The following is a 27,361-nucleotide window of genomic DNA, read 5'->3' as shown; positions in this document are numbered from 1 at the left end:
ACCGCCCAGTCTCCAACCTTCCCTTCATGGGGAAGGTTGTTGAGAAGGTGGTTGTGCTCCAGGTCCAGTGGTCCTTGGAAAAAGCCGATTATCTAGGTCCTCAGCAGTCAGGATTCAGGCCTGGCTACAGCACAGAAACTGCTTTGGTCACTCTGATGGATGATCTCTGGTGGGCCCGGGACAGGGTTTATCCTCTGTCCTGGTGCTCCTTGACCTCTCAGCGGCTTTCGATACCATCGACCATGGTATCCTTCTGCACCGGCTGGAGGGGTTGGGAGTGGGAGGCACTGTTCTTCAGTGGTTCTCCTCCTACCTCTCCGGTCGGTCGCAGTCGGTGTTAGTGGGGGGGTCATAGGTCGACCTCTAGGTTGCTCCCTTGTGGGGTGCCTCAGGGGTCGGTCCTCTCCCCCCTGCTATTTAATATCTACATGAAACCGCTGGGTGAGATCATCCAAGGGCATGGGGTGAGGTATCATCAATATGCAGATGATACCCAGCTTTACATCTCCACCCCTTGTCCAGTCAGTGAAGCAGTGGAAGTGATGTGCCGGTGTCTGGAGGCTGTTGGGGTCTGGATGGGTGTCAACAGACTCAAACTCAACCCTGATAAGACGGAGTGGCGGGGGGGGGGGGTATTACTAACCCCCTCAAAGAGGGTCCGCAACTTGGGCATCCTCCTCGATCCACAGCTCACATTAGAGAAACATCTTTCAGCTGTGGCGAGGGGGGCGTTTGCCCAGGTTTGCCTGGTGCACCAGTTGCAGCCCTATCTGTATCGGGAGTCACTGCTCACAGTCACTCATGCCCTCATCACCTCGAGGCTTGACTACTGTAACGCTCTCTACATGGAGCTACCTTTAAAAAGTGTTCGGAAACTTCAGATCATGCAGAATGCAGCTGCGAGAGCAATCATGGGCTTCCCTAACTATGCCCATGTTACACCAACACTCCGCAGTCTGCATTGGTTGCCGATCAGTTTTCGGTCACAATTCAAAGTGTTGGTTATGACCTATAAAGCCCTTCATGGCATCGGACCAGATTATCTCCGGGACCGCCTTTTGCTGCACGAATCCCAGCGACCAGTTAGGTCCCACAGAGTGGGCCTTCTCCAGGTCCCATCGACTAAACAATGTTGTTTGGCAGGACCCAGGGGAACAGCCTTCTCTGTGGCGGCCCGGGCCCTCTGGAACCAACTGCCCCCAGAGATTAGAATAGCCCCCACCCTTCTTGCCTTTCGTAAGCTCCTTAAAACCCACCTCATCGTCAGGCATGGGGGAACTGAGATATTCTTTCCCACTAGGCTTCTACAATTTATGTATGGTATGTTTCTATGTATGATTGGTTTTTAAAATAAGGGTTTTTAGCTGTCTTAGTATTGGATTGTCGCATGTTGTTTTTACCACTGTTGTTAGCCGCCCGAGTCTATGGAGAGGGGCGGCATACAAATAAAATAAAATAAAATAAAATAAAATAAAATAAAATAAAATAAATAAAATAAAATAAAATAAAATAAAATAAAATAAAATAAAATAAAATAAAATAAAATAAAATAAAATAAAATAAAATAAAATAAAATAAAATAAAATAAAATAAAATAAAAGTAAAATCTCTGACATAGCGCTAAACCACACAAAAATTCTAAAGCCCACTGACTACTACCCCCTACTGGTGATCCATGCAGGAACAAATGACACAAGGAAAGACATGAATCAAATTACGAAAGACTACGACCACTTGGGCAATACATACAGTCAAAAAGATAGGGGCACAGGTCATTTTTTCCTCTATTCTACTCACAAGAGGGCAACATCCTGTCAGAGATGCAAAATCCCACAAATAAACTTCTGGCTAAAGAGATGGTGTCGCCAAAATAACTTTGGATTCCTTGACCACGGTCTACAATACCTTCAAGAAGGACTCCTAGCAAGAGACGGGCTACATCTTACCAGAGCTGGAAAGAACCTCCTTGGAAACTGACTATCCCAACTTATCAGGAGGGCTTTAAACTAGAACTGAGAGGGGTGGGTGACCAAAGTAAAAGACTGAATAATAAACAAAACAAGAAAGGGGTACAAGTTAAGCCCACAAATAAACCAGAGGATAAAAAATGTCCGCCCAGAATCAGACACAAACACCTAAAATGCCGTACATTAATGCACAAAGCCTGGGGAACAAATAAGACGAACTAGAATTACTAATATGTGAGGGCCAATATGATCTAATTGGTGTTACAGAAACATGGTGGGATGAATCACACGACTGGAACACACAGATAAAGGGCTACAATCTCTTCAAGAAAAACAGGTCAAACAAGAAAGGAGGTGGAGTTGCACTATACATAAAAGATCACTACACCGCCATCAATCCAAAGAAGATAACCCCCTAGAAATCATATGGGTTAACATAAAAGAAAAAAAGGGCAATGTTACAATTGGAGTATACTACAGGCCACCAAACCAAACAGATACAATGGATAACCTCTTTACAACCAACTATCAGCAATATGCAACAAGCACAGCACAACAATAATGGGGGACTTTAACTACCCCAACATTAACTGGAAAACAAACTCAGCACCAAGTGGAAAGTCTGACAGATTTCTCACCAGCCGTGCCAACAACTTTCTAACTCGAAAAGTGGAACCAGGAACCAGAGGGACTGCAATACTAGGCCTAATTCTAACAAACATGGAAGAAATGATAGAGGGAATAGAAGGAGAAGGGATGCTAGGTGAGAGTGACCACATCATCCTAAAATTCAACATTGTGCAATCACTAACTACAACACCCAACTCCATTACAGTCTCAGACTTCAGAAAAGCGGACTTTAACAAGCTCAGAGCGAACCTGAAAAATAAACCCTGGAAGGAACTTCTAAAGAGTAAATCCACACAGGAAGCCTGTGAAGCCTTACAAAACACTATCATTGGGGCCCAAAACAATTCAATCCCCATGAAAAAGAGGATCTCATAGACAATGTAAAAGAAAAAAAAGCCAAATACAATAAATGGAAAGAAGGACTCATAACCAAGGTGGAATATCAGCAAACAGCCAGAACCTGCAAACAAAAAATAAGAACAGCAAAAGCTCAACAGGAACAATACCTCGCAATGAAAGTTAATGACAACAAAAAAAGTTTCTTCCATCACATAAACAACAAGAAGAAAATCAAGGAAACAGTTACTATACATGAGCCAACAATGTGCAGCAGCAGCCAAAAAAGCCAATACAATCCTAAGCTGCATCAACAGGGGAATACACTCCAAGACCAGGGAAGTCTTAATACCACTCTACTACGCCCTGGTCAGACCATACCTGGAGTACTGTGTTCAATTCTGGTCACCACACTTCAAAAAGGACATTGAAACTCTGGAGAAGGTGCAGAAAAGAGCAACCAAAATGATCAGGGGACTAGAAACCAAGACTTACGAAGAGAGACTGGAGGAACTGGGCATGGATAGCCTAGAGAAAAGTAGGGCCAGAGCGGACATGATAGCAGTCTACAGGTATACAAAGGGTTGCCACAGAGAGGAGGGGATTACTTTATTCTCCAGGGCACCGGAGGGCCGAATGAGGAACAACGGTTGGAAGCTGACCAAGGAGAGATTCAACTTGGAAATAAGGAAGAACTTCCTGACGGTCAGAACGATCAACCAGTGGAACAACCTACCAGTGGACGTTGTGAACTCCAATACTCTGGACATTTTTAAGATGAAATTGGACTGCCATTTGGCTGGGATGCTATAGGGTTCCTGCTTAGGCAGGGGTTGAACTTGATGACCCGCATGGTCCCTTCCAACTCTAACAATAAATAAAAATAAAAATAAAGTTGCAGGGAACCTGCCACACCAAAAGTCTTTCCCTTTTTTTCTCTTGGATGGCTAGCTGTATCTGCCCTCAGGAAGACAATGGAAGAGTTGAGATATGCCCCTTTTCAGTGGCAGCAAGCCCAAGTTGCAGGGAAACTGCCACCCCAAATTTCTTTCCCTTTTTTTCTCTTGGATGGCTAGCTGGATCTGCCCTCAGGAAGACAATGGCAGTGTTGAGATATGCCCCTTTTCAGTGGCAGACAGCCCCAGATGCAGGGAAACTGCCCCCCAAAAAATCTGGATGTCTGATCTGACCTTTGGAAGACAATGGCACAGTTGAGATATGTTCCCTTTCAGTGGTAGCTACCACAAGATGCAGCCTAGGTGATCTGCCCTTAGAAATCTCCCCAACCTCCCTGTCAGCAGCAGCAACAGCACTGTCCCTAACTAATGCGGAGCTCTTTTAATGGCGCTGGAGCACATGGTCCTTCCTTTTATACATGTAGGGTCAGATGTCCCGCCGGGCCAATCACAGCCGTGCGTCCGGCTGGCCAATCACTGGCCAGTAGGACACATGGCCAATCACATCTGGTCCTTGTGTTTCCTGCCCAGATACAGCATGGCTTCGGCTTACAACACGGCTGTTGATTGGCGTATCATGGAGTTCGTTCAAACGCCGAACCTGAACGTGGACTTTCAAAAAATGACGTTAGTAGAGGACTAACAAAAGCTTAGTTAATTTTAATAGTTTTTAATAAATTTTAAAACATTCCGGAGATCACAATGGCTGTTGCCTCTTCGTATATATAGTGCTATCCTATTTTCCGCAAACACAACATCAAGACAGCCTTTGGTACAGATAAAAAACTACCCAACATCCTAAGAAACCCCAAAGACAATATCCAGCTAGAAAACCAGGCAGTTTATCAAATACTGTGTAAAATCTGCCCAGCCACATATATTGGACAAACTAACAGGAGAGTAAATGCACGTGTTGCAGAACATAAGAATGCATTATGGAAAAAAGAAAAAACCTCCTCCCTTTTCCAACACTTCAAAACTACAGGACATGAAATTGATTTTGACAGTACCAAATTAATTTCCAAAACAGAACATTACGGCAAAAGAATAATCATGGAAGCCATCGAGATAGAAAAGCATCCCCAAAATATGAACAAGCGGGATGATACCTCCCGCCTACCAGACATCTGGAAACCAGCCCTCAAACGTATCCCAGCCATAGAAACTTAAATCAGACTCAGAACACACATTGCAAAACAATCAAGTAGCCTGCAAGCTCCAACTACTCAGGATATCACGCCTAATCTACAACCATTAACTAATCAGCATACCTCAGCTACATCAACGACCCCAGGTGTTACCCCACTGACTCACCAGGAAGTTTCTACACAGCAGGCAATTGCTGAGCCATCAATCCACACCCAGCCACCAGTATTTATAGAAGGAAGGCAGCTCAGGTGTCGCTGTGTTCACCCTAGAACAAGGACAGAAACACCTGCCTGAAGATGACGAGTGGGACCTCGTCAAAACGTCGCCAGAAATTTCCAAATCCTACACGGGAAGAAACCCAAATATACCAAGACCATCATACCTGTACCCGTGAAAATCTACGAATATATATATATATGTCACATGTTTAAGCTGAATTTGAAAATTAAGGGAGACTAGGATAGATCTATTTCGGCCTTATTTTGGCCTCATCGGCTAGCCATACCCACTGGGACTTGAACCTGCAACCTTTGCCTTGTAAGGCAGAGAATTATCCTCTAGGCTACAGTATCCAATCCCTTCAGCTCTGTACCAGGGAAGGGTTACATTTTGTGTCGAATCACCCTGGTATATTGAAGGAACATCACAGCTCCTTTTTTTTCCTCTCGGCCCAACCCAGGGCCATTTATATATATATATATCTCTCTCACATGTTTTTGCTGAAAAATTTTGCTGAATTTTTTAAATTTAAGGGAGACTATAAACAGACATACAAAGAAAAAAAATGAGAAAAAAATGGAAAAAAGAGGAAAAAATCAACTTCTAAAGCTTTTTTTACAGTAAACTATACTGTTGTCATATTTCATACGGTTAAACTGTATTTCTTTTACAGTTTTTTACTTTCAATGTGTTTCCTTATTAATATCAATATTTCAATATCTACATTTTATATATGCAAACATTAAGATATTATTATTATCCATTCCCTAATTCTCTATCTCTATCAATATTTTTACACTCTACAAATTTCTCCTGTTTCCTGTTTCCTCTACTCTCCTTGTTTCCTTTCTTTTCTCTATCCAGCTATAGAACATATTCCAGCTTTCATAAAATTCTGTGTCTTCTTTGTTGTTATGTTAATTGTTGTATATGTTAATTTGTCCAGTTCCGCACACTCTAATATTAGTCCTATTGCTCGGTATTTCGTTCTGTTTCCAATATTGTGCCATTACTATTCTTGTTGCTGTAAGAATGTGTTGAGCAATGTACCTATATTTTTCCCTAAGTCATCATCAAATATTCCTAGTAAAAAGGTTTCTAGTTTCATATTAATCTTTTGTTGTATTACTTCTTCTAACCATTTATGTATTTTGATCCACAGTTTTTTAATTTTAAGGCATGACCACCACATATGATAATAAGTTCCCTCCTTTTCCTGGTATTTACAATATTTAGAGTCCATGTTTTTGTACATTTTTGCAAGCCTTGCAGGTGGAAGATGCCACCTGTAGAACATTTTATATACATTTTCTTTATAAGATGTCACTTTTGTGAGTTTATAATTGGAGGCCCAAATTTTCTCCCATTGGTCCAAATTTTCCAAGTCTTTTAAGTTACCCTGAGCATCCAATATTTCTTCATACCTTAGTATTCTCTGTAGGTTTATTACCTTTGTATGAGGGCCTCCATACTGAAGATCCATACAGGTATTTCTTTATAATGGTGGGATTTAATTTTTAACCAGATTTTATGAAGGGATTCTCTAATTTTAGGGTTATAGAAGTATGAGTGTACTTTGTGTTTCCCATACCATAAAAGGCTGTGCCAACCTGTTTGCAGTTTATGCCCTTCTGAAGTTAATAGTCTGACATTTTTTAATGTTATCCACTCAGTGATCCACTGCATTCCTGCTGATTAATAGTATAATTGTATGTCTGGTACTCCGAATCCTCCTTGTCATCTATTATCTTGCATGTCAACTGATAGACGCACACATGGGAAGGGCCATGAATAGAAGAGAGCAGCTACGTAGGTATTACAGGAGATAAGAGAGTTTTTTGTTTTTTTTTATAAATATAATTTTTTATTGATTTTTAAAAAATTTAACAAAAAACAAAACAGAAAACATAAGTGTACCATCACCATACAGAAAAAAAACCCTTCACCAGGGAGGAATCAATTTTATATCCTTCATATGCTTTGTCTCTGGGTTACATTGTTCATTCTTTATAGAGTGATTGAATTTTATTTCTTACATTTGCATCGCTTACTGATGTTGTTAATATATAATTTTTAACCTTCTCCCACCGCCTCATTGTTGCTGCTAATTTCCCTTCATTATAATTATGTAGTCTAATTTCCATAATTTCATAGTGAATATGATCCACCATATATTTGCACCAATTTTTTATTGTCCATTTATTGTCATTTTTCCACCCAAGCACTATAGTTGCTTGGGCACTTTCTATCGCTGCAATTTTGATTTCTTCATATTCTTTTACCTCACTATTTTTTATCAATAATGCTGCTTCCTTAGTTATTTTCCAATTACCATTCGTAATTTTGTTCACTTCCACTTGTATTTGTTTCCAAAATTTTTGAACTTTATTACATTCCCAAAACATATGCATAAATACTCCTTTTTCCTTGCACCCATGCCAACAATTTCCTTTCTTCGTTATTTGAAAACGTGCTAATTGTACTGGTGTATAATACCATTTATGTAATATTTTTCTTCTCATCTCTCTTATTCTTGTATTTTTAATTTTTTTAATATTTTCAATTATACCCTCCATATCCCATTCATCAATTTCTAATTCATCCTGCCAATATCTCGTCAATCCTTTTACTACTTGTTCTTCCACTTGTAATAATTCTCTATATATATTACCTGTTTGTGCTTTTATATTCTTGCACTTATCCCTAGGAGATAAGAGAGTTCATCGGTGGTTGGGTGTGGTTCAACTAATTAGGGCTGCTGTTAAATGGGCAGTGTGCCAGCCTCTCAGTGTGGAAGATTATCTGTTCCTGATAGTGGATGTGGCTTGACTCTCCGGATTCTCCAAGGACTATGTGCTTTGATATTAGGACTCTGGACATAAATCATAGTTAAACGTGTGAGTTTGGACTACGTCTGAAGGAGAGTAGCTGTGATTAATTCACAGCTACTTGTTAATTGCTTTGAGTTTGGGTTTTTTGCTATTTCACTGCATTCAAGTCTGGTTGCTTTGAAAGTGAGCCCTTTGACTACAAAAAGGGAGTTTTGCTACTATTTTTATGTGGATAAAGAAGATATTCTTGACTTTTCATGTGTGTGTGTCTGTTTTGGCTATCTTTGCATTTAGAGACTCGTGCAGAGAGCTGGCAGTACATATTATTACGAATATTTTGTAGTCAAGATTGAGTAGAGAGATTGGCCTAAAATTTTGTATTTTTTTTTTCTGTTTCGTCTTTGGGGATCAAGGTAATTATTGATTCTTTCCATGTTTGAGGGATTAAGCCTTTCTCTAAAACTTCATTAAACAATACTAGTAATAACTTCTTTAATGGGTTCATCAATTCCTTGTAAATCTCCACTGTCATGCCATCTGGCCCTGGCATTTTATTATTCTTTTGTTTTCGTATTGCTTCTTCCAATTCCCTCTCTGTTATTTCTTCTTCTAATATATCTCTATCAATTTCTGTTATGTTTATATTCTCTGTTTGTTGTAGGTATTTTTGAATATGGTCTGTTTTAATTTCCTCTTTCCTATACAGTATAGCTCTCTGTAGTAATTAAATATTGTTTCTTCTATTTCTTCCTGTATCATTTTTATATGTCCCTTATCGTCTTCTAGTTTATTTATTAATTTTTTTCCCTTTCCCTTTCTTAATTTATAAGCTAACCACCTACCCGGTTTATTGGTGTGCTCAAAATAGTATTGTTTTGTCTTTTGAAATTTTTGTCCTAATTTTTCCTGTGTTATTATGTTAATTTTATACTTTAATAGCTCAATTTCCTCCCTGTTTTCTTCTATTTCTGATCCTATTGTTAATTTTTGTTATAGATCCCCTATTTTTTCTGTAATTCATTTACCTCTCTATTATTATTCCTGCTTCTTCTTATAGTATATGTAGTGTTCAGTCCCCTTATATAGGCTTTTGCTGTGTCCCAGAGGTTTTGTACTGTGGTATCATCATTCCAATTAATTTCCATAAAAGATTTAATTTCTTCTTTCATATAATTAATATTTTTTCTTTTAATATTGCATGATTGAGAAACCATCTTTTACTGCTTTTGCTTGGTTTTTTAATCTTGAGAACTAAGGGATTGTGGTCAGCCCATACGTTAGGTTTATTTCTATCTCTTCTATATTATTTAGTGTCTATATATCTGTCCATGCCATATCTAGTCTTGCCCAGGAGCATTATGGTACTGAATAATGTGTGTATTATTTTTCCTCTACATGTCTTTCTCTCCAGGCATCTTTCAGGTGTAATTCCCTTACTAAATCGAAAAAAGTATTTCTTCTTTCTTTTTTGTTTTTATTGCTTGGTAATCTACTTTTGTGTCTGGAACTGCATTGAAATCACCAATTATACACATTCTTTCTTTTTCAAATTTAACCATAAGTTCACGAAGTTTTTGATAATATTTCTTTTGTTCAGTATTTGGGGCGTATATATTTACAAGTAATATCTTCTCTTGGTCTATTTGTATCTCAACCCCTAAAATCCTTCCCTCTTCATCTTGATATATTTCTTGTGGTTTTAACCATTCTTTAATATACATTACTACACCCCCCTTTTTTTAATCATCAAGTGCAGGAAATAGTTTCCCTGATCTAGGCATTTCCAATAATTTCTTATGTTCATTTTTATGTGTGCTTCTTGTATATAAATTACATATACATTATGTTGCTTTAATTTACTAAATGTTTGTCTTCTTTTGATTGGTATATTAAATCCATTGATATTAACTTAAATAATTTGGATTGCTTTTCCCATTTTAAATTATTGGGCTATTAACTTCTTCACTTTTGTGCTTCTGGTTTCTGTCTGTCTTCCTTTCTGTTCCTCCTCTGTTTCTCCTCCTCTTCTGTCTTCTGTATTTAATTCTTCTTGGCTCCGGGATTCAGTCTCTATATTATTATTATTATTATTATTATTATTATTATTATTATTGTTATTGTTATTGTTATTGTTATTGTTGTTGTTGTTGTTGTTGTTATTATTATTATTATTATTATTAATTAGATTTGTATGCCGCCCCTCTCCAAGGACTCGGAGTGGTTCACAACAATAAAACATCATATACAAATCCAATGTTAAAAACAGTTTTAAAAGACCCCTATTAAAAGCAGTCATACAACCCAAACATACCATACATAAAGTCAAGGCAGCTGAGGATATATCAATTCCTCCATGCCTGATGACATAGATGAGTTTTCAACAGTTTTTGAAAGGCAAGGAGGGTGGGGGCAGTCCTAATCTCCTGGGGGAGCTGATTCCAGAGGGCTGGGGCCGCCGCAGAGAAGGCTCTTCCCCTGGGTCCCACCAGATGGCATTGTGTCGTCGACGGGACCCAGAGAAGGCCAACTCTGTGTGACCTAATCGGTTGCTGGGATTCATGCAGCAGCAGGCGGTCCCGGAGATATTCTGGTCCGATGCCATGAAAGGTTTTATAGGTCATAACCAACACTTTGAATTGTGACCGGAAACTGATCAGCAACCAATGCAGACTACGGAGTGTTGGTGTAACATGGGCATACTAAGGGAAGCCCATGATTTCCCTTGCAGCTGCATTCTGCACGATCTGAAGTTTCTGAACATTCTTCAGAGGTAACCCCATGTAGAGAGCATTACAGTAGTCGAACCTCAAGGTGATCAGGGCATGAATGACTCCCGGTCCAGATAGGGCTACAACCGGTGCACCAAGCGAACCTGGGCAAACAAACCCCTCTCCACAGCTGAAAGATGGTTCTCTAATGTGACCTGTGGATCAAGGAGGATGCCCAAGTTGTGGACCCCCTCTGAGCGGGTCAGTAATTCCCCGCCAGAGTAATGGACGGACAGATGGAATTGTCCTTGGGAGGCAAGATCCACAGCCACTCTGTCATATCAGGGTTGAGTTTGAGTCTGTGGACACCCATCCAGACCCTAACAGCCTCCAGGCACCGGCACATCACTTCCACTGCTTCATTGACTGGATATGGGGTGGAGCTCTATAGCTGGGTATTATCAGTGTACTGATGATACCTCACTCCATGCCCCTGGATGATCTCACCCAGCGGTTTCATGTAGATATTAAATAGCGGGGGAGAGGACCGACCCCTTAGGCATCCCACAAGGGAGAAACCTAGAGATCGACCTCTGACCCCCCCACTAACTGCGACCGACCGGAGAGGTAGGAGGAGAACCACTGAAGGACAGTGCCTCCCACTCCCAATTCCTCCAGCCAGTGCAGAAGGATACCATGGTCGATGGTATCGAAAGCCACTGAGAGGTCAAGAAGCACCAGGACAGAGGATAAACCCCTGTCCCGGGCCCACCAGAGATCATCCATCAATGCGACCAAAGCGGTTTCCGTGCTGTAGCTGGGCCTGAAACCCGACTGTTGAGGGCCTAGATAATCGGCTTCTTCCAAGGACTGCTGGAGCTGGAGCACCACCACCTTCTCAACAACCTTCCCCATAAATAGTTGTTAAGAATCCCTGGGTCCAGGGAAGGCTTCTTGAGGAGGGGGCACACAACTATACTACAGTCACCTTCTGTTTCCAGTTCTTGGTGTATAAATTTGTTTGCCTTTTCTATGCTCTCTTTTTTAATCTTTTTTTCTTTCTACGTCATGAGTAGTCCTTCTGGCGCTAACCACCTAAAAGGTATGTCTCTTCTTAAAAGCTTTCTTGTTAGGGACTGGAAGTCTCTTCTGTTTTCCCTGATTCTTCTTGGAGTTTGCTTTAGAATTATAACTTCTTTTCCTTTTTATGATATTCTTCCTTTTCTCGTGACCTTGTACACCTCTCTTGATAGTCGATATTTCCTTATGTAATTCGTTGAAACTCTGTAGACTTCATCTATATTATTTCTGACTTCTTCTTTTTCCAATTCTAAGATTTCTGCAATAAATTCAGTCATTAAGCCCAAAATGTCTTCTCCTTTTTCTTCAATTACATTTTGAAATCTTAAGTAATAAGATGCTTTTTTAAGTTCCAATTGAACTATGGCACCTTCTAACTATCTGTTCACCTCTTTCAATCTTTCTTCTGTTGTTCTTTGTCCTTTCTCAATCTTCTCTGTTTTTCCTTCTATTTCTTTAATTTTATATTCATGCATATTTACTGCTTCTTGGGTATTGTCTATTTTCTTTTCTAATCTTTTAATTTCTCATTTTAATTCCTCAAATTTTCCCTTCATTTCTTCATGATGCTTTTCCATTATTTCTTGGGTTTTAGCTGATGCTTCTTGTGATTTAATCATAAACTCCATTATTTTATCTAAAGATGTTTGCATTGATTGTAGGGATGGAGTGTTCTCTCCTTTTTTGATTGCCGTCATTTCTGTGGTTTGTTTTTGCCCTTCTGGTAGTGGAGAGGCTGTCCCTGATGCAAATTTTCTTACTGTCTTTGTAACTGTGTTTGAGGACATCAGTGGTTTGATAAAAAAGTTTCTCCAAGCTCTTCTATACTCTTTCATACACCCCCCTCTCTTTTCTTAACTAATCTGTTGTTCACTTTCACTTTGAATTTACAATCAAATTTTACAGATCAATTCACTTGTGGTTAATAATAATTATTCAATACTCAAGAGCTTATTATTGTGGGTTATCAATTATCTAATATCGGGTATCAGTCTCTATTCAATTGAAAAAAACTCACTCCATATACTCTATATGTACTCTATATGTTCTATGTAATATCTCTTAAATCAATTGATCTATCACTTATCAATATATCAATTTCTATCTATATCAAATCAATTAATCAATTCAACAGATTCCTCAGTTATGAGTTCGTATATCATAGAAGGTTATATTTTTATAAAGATTAATTAATGAAAAATTTATTTCTGTATATAGTTATTGAGTAGGAATAAAAGGGTAAGGAACTAAAAGAGTGTGAAAAGGAAGAAGAGGGGTAAAGAAGAAGAAGGTAGGTGTAAATACTCAAAGAGTTTACTGGCAGTTCAATCAATTAAATCAAGTAACTTTCAAAAGTCTATTTCAGTGTTGTTGTCACTGTCAGTACTCAATATTTCAAAATAGAAGTCCCAAAGCTAAAAGTAGTCAAAATGTAAATCTAATAGAATCAAGTTCAGAGAACAAATGTTAATGTCCTAAAATGTCAGTGTCCCAGAGTGAAATCAGTCAATCAATGTCCAAGTATATATAAGTCAGAAAAGGAGAACAGAAGGGGAGTCTAAACACAAATCCAGCAAAATCCAATCAGGCGTTTAAGTATTCAATATAGTTCTTGTCAGTTCTGATCCCCCCTCCGATCACAAAATTCACCTCAAAGCCACTCTTCTCATCGTTTAAGTCCCTTTTGACAGATAAATCCTCTCTCTATGCCCGATATTCTCTTCTGTTCTGTTCTCACTCCCGTTTCTCTGCTCTCTCTCTCTCCAAACCTCTGGATCTCTGCTTTGAAAGAAAGATTTTTTTCCTCCGGTTTTCAAATTCAGTTTCCGATGTAGATTATGTTCATAGGCACCTCAGTCTCCTTTCTCCTTTTTGGCTCTGCTCTCTCACCGTCTTTCAAGATGGCAGCTTGCAAATCTGTGTAGCCACGCCCAACCGCTCACTCACTCCTCTTGTCTTCCCTCATTTTCCTGTCCTCCCAGCGTCTGGCAGCCGATCTTGCGAAAGAAGGAAGGGGCTGTTGTAAGCTTCAGGTTGGCTCTGTATTTAGATTGTTTAAATTTTATTGCCGGAATTGTTATTGAGAGGCCTTAGTCTATTCCTTATATTTCCTTCAAAGTTCAAGGCCAGCTTTGTTTCGTTCTTAGCATTCTTAGCATTTGGACCACTATTGTGCTCTCTGCTTTTAATGCGGCCCGGTCAATCTCAGAGTCTCCCTAGAGTTCAATCAAATCTTTTCAGGAGAGTCTTTAGAGGCTCGCTCTTTAAATCTTAAATATGTTTAAATGAATGATCATCATTGTTCAAGTGAACTGTGAAGTCCTTGACTTACAACCTCACCAGTGTCGCTCCTGGGTCACTCCCTGACTCAGGCTGGGTAGCTAGGTGAATGGGTACCAATCAGCCGTTGAGAAAAGATGGGGAAGGAAATGGGCCCCCTGGCAGTGCTGGTCTCTCTGCCGTTTTCCGAGGAGGAGGAGGATGGGAGGGTGGGATGTTCAGCTGGAGCTGGGCACACAGCTTCATTTATGTTGTGAGCCACCCCGAGTCCTCGGAGAAGGACGGCATACAAATCCAATAAATAAATAAATTTCCACTGGTGCAACTGTATTCCACCCTGTCCTGCCTGCCACCCCTGGCCTGCCCACCCCTGTTCTGGCCCCATAGCATTTACTGGGCAACCCCTCGTAGAACACATCAGAATAATTCAACTAAGCAGTGGTGTAGGATGGTGCTGATTCTTATATGCACTGATGATGTGCTTTTGTATATATACAAACATCTATGTCTCCTTAGCTAGCTTAAATCCTCTTTCTGCTGCTACTGAGTTTTGGACAGCTTAGAATAGCTTTGCAAACACTGTCTCTGCTTGATTTTTTTCCCTTTCTTATATCCTTTCCTACATTTTATCATAACTGTTTATTTTCTTGATTTCTTCTTATTAAATCTGCTGTGTAGAAGAAGGCTTTTATCCTGGTTCTTTTACAATAAAGTCTCTTATAACTTCTTCTTTTTTTGAAATATTTTTATTGAATTTTTTTAAAAGGACAAACAAAGACACACGACATTGAACACTCAAGGAGCTGCCATTGCTCCGCTTATCTTAAAAGTCTAACTACTACAAAAAATAAAAACCTACCTATAGTCAGATCAATAGAAAAATAGCATACATTTGTATTAGATATTAATTAAATTTGACTCTATATGTTAATTAATTACTTTGTCTGTAAAATACTTATTCAAAAAAATATAATATAGTAAATAGCATATCTAAATTTATTCTACTGTAAACCTTTTTAAACTATTAAACTCTAACTTATAAAATTTCAGAACTATAGGTTCAAAAAGTTATAAATTCTTGTTACTTTAACTTGTAAAATTATTTTTAAAATCCCACCATTCATACAATTTGTTCCATATTTTATAATATTCTGTTTCCACTTGATTATTCAAGCGTTTTGTCATGATATCTAATTCTGCACATTCCATAATTTTTTTATAAACTTCTGCGTCCTTTGGTATTTCCTTATCTTTCCATTTCTGCGCAAATGTAATTATTGCCGCAACCAATATATCTATTATTAAATAATAAATTGCTTTTTTATACTTAATATTTGAAATGCCCAATAAGAAAAATCCAGGAGATTTTTTAATCTTCTCCTTTGTTATTTCATTTATCCATTTCTCTACTTTATTCCAGTATTCTTTTGCCTCTAAACATGTCCACCATACATGGTAATATGTGCCAATTTCTTTTTTACATTTCCAACATATAGGTGAAACTGTTGGAAACATTTTGGAGATTCTATATGGTGGAAGGTGTCATCTATAGAACATCTTAATTTGATTTTCTTTAAAAGAAATTGATTTTGTTATTTTCCAATTATATACCCAAATCTTTTCCCATGTTTCTAAATCTATTTCTTTACGAAAATTTTTGCACCAACTGATCATGTTATCTTTTAATATCAACCCTATTGTTCTATGATTTATTAAATATTTATATACATTTCCAATTATCTTTACTTGATTTTGAAGTAATAATTTATTTAATACATTGTTTTCTTTTCTGAAGATATAAGTTTTTATATCCATTTGATATCTAGAGCTAATCTGTATGTATTGCCACCAATCTAACACAATACCTAATTCTTGCAATTCTTGTTTTGTTCTACGTTTTAATTGATTGTCCAGTAAATCCCTATATTTCCAAATCTTATCTTCCTTTGCTAAGTTCGGATGCGTAATGGCTTCTATAGGTGAGATCCATTCTGGCATTACTAAGAAGTGATTATTTAATTCTATTAAAATTTTCGATCCTGGATTTATTGGAATAACCTGAAAAAGAAACAAAATTTTGGGGAGGATATTCATCTTAATTGTGGATATTCTTCCCACCAATGTTAATTGCAAATTATTCCAAACTTCTAAGTCTTTTTTAATCTGTCCTAATAATTTCAGATAATTATCGTTTTTTATAGATATGGCTATAGAGGTCATCCAAATCCCTAAATATTTCATATTTGATAGATCTTCTAAATGTTTTTTTTGTATCTCTTTCATATTTTTGTAAGAAACTGTGTCATATCTTTATTTATTTTTAATCCTGCGACCTTCCCGTATTCTTCAATTAAATTGATTAGCCTTGAAATAGATTTTATGGGATCTTCTAAAATTAGAACCACATCATCTGCGAATGCTTGTACTTTATAAATCTCTTTTCTTATCTTCAACCCTTTTATCTCCCTGTCAGCTCTTATTTTTATCAACAGTGCTTCCAGGGTTAAATTAAATAAGAGTGGTGATATTGGGCACCCTTGTCTTACTCCTCATTGTATTGCCACTTTTTCAGTTAACTCACTATTTATTATAATTTTAGCTGTTTGTTCAGAATATATTGCATCTATTATATTAAAAAACTTAGTTCCAACCTCCATCCTGTTTGTATTTTCATAAAATTCCAGTCTACATTATCAAATGCTTTTTTCGCATCTAAAAATATAAGCGTCATTTGTTTTTCTGGATGTTGTTCATAGTATTCTAATTTTTTTATTATTGTTCTTAAATTATTTTTAATTTGTCTTCCTGGTAAAAAAAACCATTTTGATCACTATGTATCATATCATTTATAATGTTTTTAAACCTGTTGGCAAAGATTGATATAAAATTTTATAATCTACGTTTAACAATGAGATTGGTCTATAGTTTTCAATTTTTTCTTTTTCTGTACCCACTTTATGTATTAAGGTTATTAACGTTTCTGACCATGTTTTAGGTAACGTATCTTCTGCCATTATTTGATTGTATATCTCAAACATGTTTAAGAAGAGTATTTCTATATCTAATTTATAAAATTCTACTGGTATTACGTCTGGACTTGTCGCTTAATTATTTTTCTGGTTCTTTATAGATTGTTTTAGTTCCATTTCTGTAATAGGTTTATTTAATCTTTGTTGTTGTGCTTCGGTTAATACCGGTAAGTCTATATTTTTCAAATATTCAAAAATTAAATCCTCATTTATTTCTTCTCTCGTGTATAATTTTCTGTAAAATTCTAATGCTATTTCCTTCTTTTCTTTTATTCTATGTTTCATTTTACCTTTTGAATGTAACAAATTTTTTATGATTTTATTTTCCCTCTCTTTTCTTAATTTATACGACAACCATCTTCCTGGTTTATTCACATGTTCAAAATATTCTTGCTTTGCTGTCTTTATCTTTTCTATTATTGGTTCTTGTTCCATCAATCTCAATTTATGCTTTATTAATTCTCTCTGATTTTTAGCTTTGTCACCATTATCACCTTTTTGCATTAATGTTTCTACTTTTTTGATATCTTCTACTAATTTTTCATAACATATTTTCTTTCCTTTATTTTTTTTGCTATATAAGAAATTGTTAGCCCACATATATATGCCTTTGTTGTGTCCCATAAGTTTTGGGGAGTGGTATCACTATTTTTATTTATTTTTAAAAAAATCTCTAGTTCTTTCTCAATCCATTTTTATACTCTGGATCTTTTATTATATTTCTATTCATTGACCAGTTATTTTTTTTCTTTTTACCTTTCCAATATATCACTAAAGGACTATGGTCTGCCCAGGTATTTGTTTCTATTTTACTAATTTGTTTCATTATGTGTGCTGATGCCCAAGCCATGTCAATTCTGGACCAGGTCTTATGTGGGTTAGAATAAAAAGTGTATTGTCTATCTTTTAAATGGTATTCTCTCCATATATCCTTCAATACTAGTTCTGTGCTCATTTTCCAAAATGTCACAGGTAAAATTACCTTTTTTTCTTTTCTTTCCTTTTTCCAGTATAATCCATTTGGTCATCTGAAATTTCGTTATCATTTGGTGCATAAATTGAGACAATTACAAAAGGTTTTGTTTCAAGATCTAATTGTACCATCAAAATCCTACCATCAGTGTCATTGTATATTTCTTTAGATTCAATTGATTCATCTAAATACATTGCTATAACCTTTTTCTTTTGATTTGCCAAACTAGTATATACCGTATATACTCAAGTATAAGCCGAGTTTTTCAGCCCCAAAAATGGGCTGAAAAACCCGACCTCGGCTTATACTCGGGTCACCACAAGAGGGCACCAAATCACCACAAGAGGGCACCCCGTGGGAGCCCAGCAGGCATTGCTGGCTTGGGCGGGTGAGGGAGCTATGACAGGTGCCTGCTGAGGCAGCTTCGGGGGCGCTCCTGGGGGGGGTGGACGCAGGGACTGGGCTGTGGAGGTCACACTTTTATACCCTCCACGGCTCCAACGATGCTGGAGCTCTTGGGGCTATGGTTGGCTGGTGCCTTTACTTGAGCCGGGAAGAGGAGGCACCTGCCCCACCCCTCCCACAACTCCGACGGCATGCGAGAATGAAAAACGCGATGGGAAGCCGGTGAGGTGGGGGGGTGGATTCCTGCTTCTGTCTTCTCACCCCCCCCCCACCTCACCGGCTTCCCATTTTCCCCTCTTGCGCGCCGTTCGAGCAGTTGGCTGGCGCCTTTGTTTGAGCCAGGGAGAGGAGGCACTTGTGAGAAGACAGAAGCTCCAGTTCTAAGGGCAAAGGGCTCTCCGAGCGAAGCGGCTGTGGGGAGGGTGGGGCCGTTGCCTCCTCTCCCCAGCTCAAGCAAAGACGCCAGCCAACTGCTCCTCCGAGGAAAAGGCTCGTTTCTCTCTCTCTCGCTCTCCTGCCGCTACAAGGATTTTAAATTTATTTTTAAAATACCGGTACTTAAATAAATAATTATGCTGTCAGCTGCTTTCCCTTCTCCTCTTTTCCAGTCATGGAGGAAAAGGAGGAGGAGGAAAGGAAAGAGGTGAGGGTTCTTCTTTCTTTCCTCTTCCTCCTTTTCCTCTGCGGCTGCAGGCTACTCTGGATCTCCTACTCCTACTCCTCCATTCCCTGCTGCCGTCCCAAGTGGATCTCCTTAGGAAATCTGCTTCCCCAAAAAACACATGGGGCAATAAAGGGAGATGGAGAAGGAGAGAGCCAGCAAGCTAAAGTGGGGGGAGGAATGGCATGAACTCTCTCCAGGCTTTAGAAGCCCCCAACCAGAGAGAGAAGCAGATTTGTTAAAGAGATCCACTTGGTATGGCAGCAGGGGAAGGAGGAGGAGAACAGCTCTTTCCTTTCCTCCTCCTCCTACTGCTGCCGTCCCAAGTGGATCTCTTTAGCAAATCTGCTTCCCCGCACAACACATGGAGCAGTAAAGGGAGACGAGGAGGAGGGAGGATCAGGGGTGGGAGATCCAGCCAGCGAGCCAGCCAGCAAGCTAAAGGGGGAGGGGGACGGCATGAGCTCTCTCCAGGCTTCTAAAAACTCAAGTTTAAAGAGCCCTGGGTTAGGGTTAGGAATGCAAGAGTCTTCAAACCTTAAGGCTTGTGGACTTCAACTCCTACTCCTGAAGTAGCATGGCTGGTGCAGGAATTCTGGGAGTTGAAGTACACTAGTCTTAAAACTGTCAAGTTTAAAGAGCCCTGGGTTAGGGTTAGAAATGCAAGAGTCTTCAAACCTGGAAAGATTAAGGCTTGTGGACTTCAACTCCTACTCCTGAAATAGCATGGCTGGTGCAGGAATTCTGGGAGTTGAAGTCCACTAGTCTTAAAACTGTCAAGTTTAAAGAGCTCTGGGTTAGGGTTAGAAATGCAAGTGTCTTCAAACCTTAAGGCTTGTGGACTTCAACTCCCACTCCTGAAATAGTATGGCTGGTGCAGGAATTCTGGGAGTTGAAGTCCACCTGTCTTAAAACTGTCAAGTTTAAAGACCCCTGGGTTAGGTTTAGAAATAGGTTTTAGCTTGGTTGCTGATTAAGCTACTTTTTTTACTTTTTAATTTATTGTTATTACCAGATTGCTTTTGTTTACCCTCTTTTAAATTTACAGAGCTAGTTTACTGGTTTTCTTTAAAATAAATATTCTAAAACATTTAATCTACTTAATGTAATTTTATTGGTTTCCATTTTTATAAGTTACCAGTAGCCACTGCATTTTCTAACCTCGGCTTATACTCGGGTCAATGTGTTTTCCCAGTTTTTGTGGCAAAAGCTGGTGCCTCGGCTTATACTCGGGTCGGCTTATACTCGAGTATATACTGTAATTTTCCCAATTTTGAGTTGTTCAGAAGATTCCGTTTTGTTTTTTTAATATGAACTTCTTGTAAAATATTTATCTGTGCTTTTTGTTTTTTAAGTTTGGCAAATATTAGGTTTCTTTTCTTTGGATTATTCAACCTATTTACATTGACTGAAAAAATTTCCAAGTCATTTGTCATCTCTATTTGTAGTATTTTTTGGCTTCCTTTGGTTCTCGAAGTCTAGTTTCTAAAATTAATTCTTGTGATGCTGGTGGTTGTTTATTCTTTGCTTCTGGTATTTCTTCCCTGCCTCCACCCGTGACCCCCATCATGTCATCGCTGCTCTTTGGCTCTCTCTGAGGCTGATCAATCCTATCCAATCCGGTACGTGCTAAGAAAGATCTTGCAAGTTCCACACTGTCAATTATCACTTTTGTTGATTGCCAAGTTAGAGTAAGGCCCTCTGGTACCAGCCATCTAAACACGATATTTTTCTTGATTAAAATACTTGTAAGGAAGTAGTATTCTCTTCTGCTTTCTCTGACCCTCTTCGGAACTTGTTTCCGTTAAGTTGGAATTTCTGGTTTCTTGTCAGTCTCATGATCTCATCTTTAATTACTCTTCTTAAAAACTTAATATGTACTTCTCTTGGTAGGTTATGACGTCTTGTGTATCCAGTTTGGATGTGGTAAACTTCATCTATTTCCCTTTTCAATTCTGCGGGGTCCTCTTGCATAATTCCTCCTATCACTTCTGCCATTTTTGTAGGTAAATCTTCATCTCTTTCTTCTTCAATGTTTTGAAATCTCAGGCCATGTGATGCGGATTGGAGTTCAAGGTTAGTTATTGCGATACAATAGTTACAATAACTAACTACAAGCGTTGTAATTATGGTCTTCATATTCATCCACTTTCTGCCCCATAGCTTGGATCTTTTCCTCTGTAACTTTAATTCTTTTTTCATTCTCTTGCAAGTTTTGTTGTATGACTTTTATATTCCCATCCATTACTGCCATGTTTCCTTTTACTTCTGTTAGTTCTTTTTTAATCTCATCTTTCATCTCTTTCATCTCTTGTCTCATCTCTTGTTTCATCTCTTCCAGGTACTTCTTCATTTCTTCTTTATTAGTCTCAAGTTGAATTTGTGTCTGAGCTTGTGTCTTCTGCATGAGATCTTGAATACCAGCTAGTGCATCCTGTATGGACTGGAAGTTTGGATCTGCAGGCAACTTCTCTTTCTCTTTTTCTTTCTCCTTGGCCAGCATTGTAGTTATAGTCCTTTGTTGTAAAGGAGATGATGTTGGAGAAACTCTAGGTGTAGGAATTGAAGTTGGAGTTGCAGTAGTTGCTTGTTTTCAGGTAGTTGTTGTCACCGAAGTCACACTTTGCGCCCTGTAAGAACCTTTCATATTCCAAAATTTCTACTTTGTTTAACAATAACTTAGATCAATCTCTTTTTTACACTCAATTACAGAAGGAAAAAAAATCAAATCTGCAATACTAATAATGAGAGATAATATTTAAAGGGGAGAAAGGAATATCAATATGGGAAAAAGAAATAATAAAAAAGGAAAAGAGAAAAGAGAAAGGGAGAAAAGGCAAAAAAGTAGTTTTAATCCTTTAAAAACCAGAGCTCATGGGGAGGGGACCAGGTGGAGAAGGGAAAGAGACAAAGCTTCTAACACATAATTAATTAGCAATAACCAAAAAGGTGGGGGGGACTATAATTCTATTGAAAGAAAAGGGTAGGGGAAAGAGAAGAAAACGTTTAAAAGTTATTTAAAAGAGAAAAGGGAAAAATTGTTTGAAAAATATTTATGCTGTTATTAAAAAAGAAAAAGGTAAATAAATGTGGAATTAATGATAAAATCCAACAATAACTGTAAAAATTGAGAAAAAAGGATTGAAAAAGAAAAAACAAGAATATCAAATTTCAAAAAGAAAAAGGAGTCCAATATATCCAAATATGCCAAATATGAATTGTGAGTTGTACTTTAATGTGACTGTCCAGAAAAAGGAAAAAACTCCAAAACCAATTCCAACGTATTATCTATGATATGCCAGTTAAAACAAAAATAATAATAAAATCCCCGTCTATTTTATTATGTAAAAGAAAAAGTACAGGAAAAAAAGATATAATAATAGAAAAAATCCTTATGCCTCCAATATCTGGTTGAAGAAAAAATAGTCCCTTAGATTCCAAAAACAGGAGAGAAAAATAGTAAAAATATAACAAAAAGCCCAAAACTTGTTCCGAATGGCTAATATTGCAGTAAGATTCCAATAAAATGATTTAATTTAAGTTCAGTTCGGTTTATTCAGTTCATTTTTTCGTATGTTCAATTTGCTTAGATATTCCTACTTCATCTAATTTGACAAATTAACAGTTCAGTCTTACAATCTTTATACTACTATTGAGAAAAAATTATAAAAATACGAATAATAAAAAATAAAAAGAGAGAAAAAACCACACTATGATCTTAAAATTCAAAAGGAAAAAATATACTATTAATATTAAAAAAGACAAGTAGTTCCGGCTGTTTTTCTTTTGAGCGTATGGATATCACTTACAGTTTTTTCACTTTGTTTATGTTCGCCTTTTCGATCTGAAATCTTCTCTTTTCAAACTTGCTCATTGGTATACCAAAAGATTGACACGTTGTGCTGTAAATCCTTTCTCTATTGATCCGCTTCTTTGTAGACCTCTGTATCTTTTTTTTTACTTCCTTCTATTGGAGATCGCTCTGGCTGCGCCCAGGCAGCTGCCTGGACGAAGCTCTTCATGGATGTAGCTGCGGGGCTTTCCCTGGCCCCCGGGACCATGGCGATCCGCCCTGGGGGATTCGGGAGACCCCCTGTCCTGTGCCGACCCCTCTAGGTGTCGGCAGCGCGCAAATTGCACCCTACGACCCTGAAAAGGTAGGCTGCGGAGACAGAGCTATGTCTCCGCACCCCCATCGCGATCGTGCTCCAAGCTGGAAGTCCTGTCTCTTATAACTTCTAACTCTTTGGATAATTATGTGATTGTTACTTATTGAAAGTACTTTAACATTTACCAATTGAAATATTATTGTTCAAGAATGTTCTAAAGGAATAAATATGTCTCTGATTTTTTTCTAGCTCCACTTACAGAAAAACCACCAAAGCTTTTGTATCCTTTGGAGAGTAAACTGACAATTCAAGAGACACAGCTAGGTAAGTGACATTCTAGAAGTGCTGATATTGTCTGATCTTAAAATTAAGGAAAGGTCCTTACATTTGTTTCTATGAAGATTATTATAATAATGATTTATTTACCTTAACTATACAATACTTGCTGTATAAAGTGTCCTATTTCTTTAGTTATCTAGAAGTAAATAAAGGTTGAAAAATTATATAAAATAAGTGTTCCAATTGATGAATTGTGTTGTTGTTTACTAAGAAAACTGTTGGATAAGCCAAAAAATGAATTTAATTTGATTATACAGTGATCCCTCGATTTTCGCGGTCTCGATTTTCGCGAAACGCTATACCAGGGTTTTTCAAAAAATAATAATTAAAAAATACTCCATGGTTTTTTTTCTATACCACGGTTTTTCCCACCCGATGACGTCATACGTCATCACCAAGAGTCACTTCTCTCTCTCGTTCTCTTTCTTTCCTATCATTCTCTGCTTCAATCATTTTCTCATTTCTCTTTTTTCTCCCTTTTTCTATCATTTTTCTCTCTCTCTACCTTCCACTCTCCCCCCTCTTGCTCTCTCTCTCCTTCTCCCTCTCCCTCTCTGTGAGAACGCCTGCCCCCACCTCTCCTGCAGCCCCCTCGCTGATAGCTGGGACGAAAGTGCTCCTCCTCCCTTTCTCTTCCTTTTTCTCTATCCTTTCTACCTCTTACACTTTCTTTCTCTCCCTCCTTCATTCAATTTTCTCTCCCTCCCTTTCTCTCTCTTTCCTTTCTCTCCCTCCCTCCCTGTGCCTGCCCTGCGCCACCCAACAGGGACAGACAGCCCCCGATCGTCGGTTCGTCGCCCCCCCCCACAGAGGGAGATCGGGCTGCGAGGGCAGTGGATCTGCGTCCCCAGCCACCGGAGGGAGATCGGGCTGGCAGGGGCGGTGAATCCACCTCCCCAGCCGGGCGGAGGGAGATCGGGCTGGCGAGGGCGTTGGATCCCTCCCTGTGCCTGCCCTGCGCCACCCAACAGGGATGGACAGCCCCCGATCATCGGTTCGTCGCCCCCCCCCCAGAGGGAGATCGGGCTGCGAGGGCGTTGGATCCGCATCCCCAGCCACCAGAGGGAGATCGGGCTGGTGGGGGCGGCGAATCCACCTCCCCAGCCGGGCAGAGGGAAATCGGGCGGGCGGGCGGCAGCCAAAAATGGTGTTTTTACTTCCGCGCCGCTACATCGCGGAAAATCGATTTTCATGGGAGGTCTTGGAACGTAACCCCCGCGAAAATCAAGGGATCACTGTATTCCATTGCAAAAATTATGTTTTCTTTAAAGCATTCTGTCAAAAATAGTGTTTTGCATCTGGTAAGATATATTTTCATACTGTCAAAATAGATTTGTTGTACTATAGACAGATTACTCCAGAAATCTGTGGTCTGTCATTGTGAGACTTGTCTTTTGTGTTATTGCTTCCATCAGTGATGGATTGCTCCCAGTTCGGCCCGGTTCTCCGAACCAATAGCACTGGTGGTAGGAGGCTCTGCCCAGCACATGCACGAATTGGTAGCAATGGGTTTTAGAACCTACTACTTTAGAACCTACTTCCATCCTTATTCTTCCCTGATGACAGAGCCAGGCTAGGCTAATGGTACTGAATGAAGGGAGTTGTTTAGTTTTCCTCTGTTCCTGAAAAAATTACAAGTTACTGCTTATTTAAGATTCATATTTCAATTTTTCCCATAGTAAGGTCCTTAGCTGATAAAAATTTTCACTTCATGAAATTATCTATTTTCATATATAGAGCCATATGTGAAAATCATCCCAATGATATGAAAGCTAAAATATATTAGTTCAATTAATTGAAAGGCAATATTGCATTAATATTATTAGGATTATTATTATTAGGATTATTATCGCATTATTGTTGTACATTCTTTTATATTGCTTTGCAACTTTTTAATCTACTATATACTTTATTATATGTCATATTTTATTATGATAGTGCTGTCTTCTGAATCACTCTAAAATCATAGCAGAATGTTGTTTGAATTTGTTTCCTTATCATTTTGATTTGATTGGAAGAACTGCTAGTCTCAACAACTGTAGTAGCTTACAGTCACCATTATTCCTGAGGCCTAGGGAATAAGCATATCTTCAATAATTTCCCAAATGGCATGACCTTCATTTGGAAGGGATCTTCCCCTTAATTCCTTGGGAGTAAAGGAGGGAAGACAAGCCTTACCTCCGCTGCACTTTCCTCATTATTCTACTGTCCAACTCTACCTCTATTGACTGCTCCCATCAGTCTTGTCATCAAGAGGCTCAGCTTAATTGTAAGTCTGTCAGCTACTCTCACCAGTCGGGCAGATATTGGCTCTTTCAATTCCAGATCCCCCATTCACAATAAAACCAATGCCACAACTGCTGTTGCCACTCCCGTCCTTCAGCTGCCAGCACCGTAAGCTCTCCGCAGCTGGGAATCAATCCAACACAAGCCACTCTCACTCACTGGCATCGGGATATCTGGCCTCTGTCTGGCATCCTCAGTCTGGCCACAGCTCCACCAATGTTCCCTCTAATTTTTTTTCGGTGGGGTCAGAAAAGTACAGTGTCTGCTCGGCAGACCCTCCGGGACTGGGCGGCACAGAAGTCAAAACAAACAAACAAACAAACAAATAAATAAATAAATAAATTTTCATGCCTCAGCGCCTGATTCTTTTTCACAGATATCACTCAAGACAACTTATTGTGTAATTATTTGGGGCTCGGTGCTGAGGCATAATAAGGTCCCTTCCCACTATGTTATTCTGTTATTTTATATTTCAATTAATATCAGTATCCTCTTATAAATTCAGATAGGCTATCATGCCTACTCTTCCTTCTTATACATTCTTAAAAGAAACAAAAAACCCTTATACAATTTTTTCCTAATTAGGAAAAAAATTCCCTTCTTTTTTATTAAAAGAAATTAATAATAAAACCATTTACTAAAATAAAATCTTTTACTATTAAAACTAAAACAACCAGCAAAACCAAAAACACAACTATTAATAAATCCATGCTTTAAAATCTTCATTTCTTAAATATTTATCATAGTATTATAGTAATCTACGGTAGTCTATGGAGAGGGGCAGCATACAAATCTAATTAATATAATAATAATAATAATAATAATAATAATAATAATAATAATAATAATAATAATAATATAATCTATCTGAACCCCAATGCATCAATTAATACTGTATATTTCCATATTTACTTTTCTATAATTTCATTCAATATTTCCAAGCTCAATTAATTTTCAGGACTTAACATTTACTATTTACTATTATTAACTTCCATCAATCTTCTACATTTCCAAGTATATTTTAAATTCATAATGCAAAGTCATAAAATCATACATAAATATCATAAACCTCTTATTTATCCTATGTATCTTCCATTAATTTTACCTATGTAATTCTATATACAGTGGTACCTTGGTACTCGACCACAATTCGTTCCAGAAGTGTGGTTGAGAACCGATTTGGTCGAGTACCGAATTTATTTATCCCATAGAAAATAATGGAAATGGATTTAATTGGTTCCCAGCCCCTGTTAACTCGCTGGGAACCAATTAAATCTATTTTCTTTATTTCCAATGGAATAAATAAATTCGGTACTCCAAGCTGCAGGAAGTGTGGGGGCTGCTGCAATCCTGGCAGCTTAAAGGGGCTGAGGAGCTCTATAAGAGCTCCAAGCTGCAGGAAG

General features: G+C 38.3%; 1 protein-coding gene across 1 annotated transcript in view; it reads left to right on the top strand.

Moving 5' to 3' along the window:
- Positions 1-27,361, top strand: part of IL1RAPL1 (interleukin 1 receptor accessory protein like 1) — a 446,343-nt gene that overhangs the window by 284,247 nt on the left and 134,735 nt on the right. Inside the window, exon 4 of the mRNA XM_070750608.1 lies at positions 23,583-23,657. Coding sequence (XP_070606709.1) covers positions 23,583-23,657 — 75 coding nt within the window. The remainder of the gene's footprint in view (positions 1-23,582; positions 23,658-27,361) is intronic.

This window comes from Erythrolamprus reginae, chromosome 4, assembly GCF_031021105.1.
Source record: "Erythrolamprus reginae isolate rEryReg1 chromosome 4, rEryReg1.hap1, whole genome shotgun sequence".
Classification (NCBI taxonomy): domain Eukaryota; kingdom Metazoa; phylum Chordata; class Lepidosauria; order Squamata; family Dipsadidae; genus Erythrolamprus; species Erythrolamprus reginae.
The sequence above is the reverse complement of the archived record's forward strand: the minus strand, read 5'-3'. Positions and strand labels throughout refer to the sequence as shown.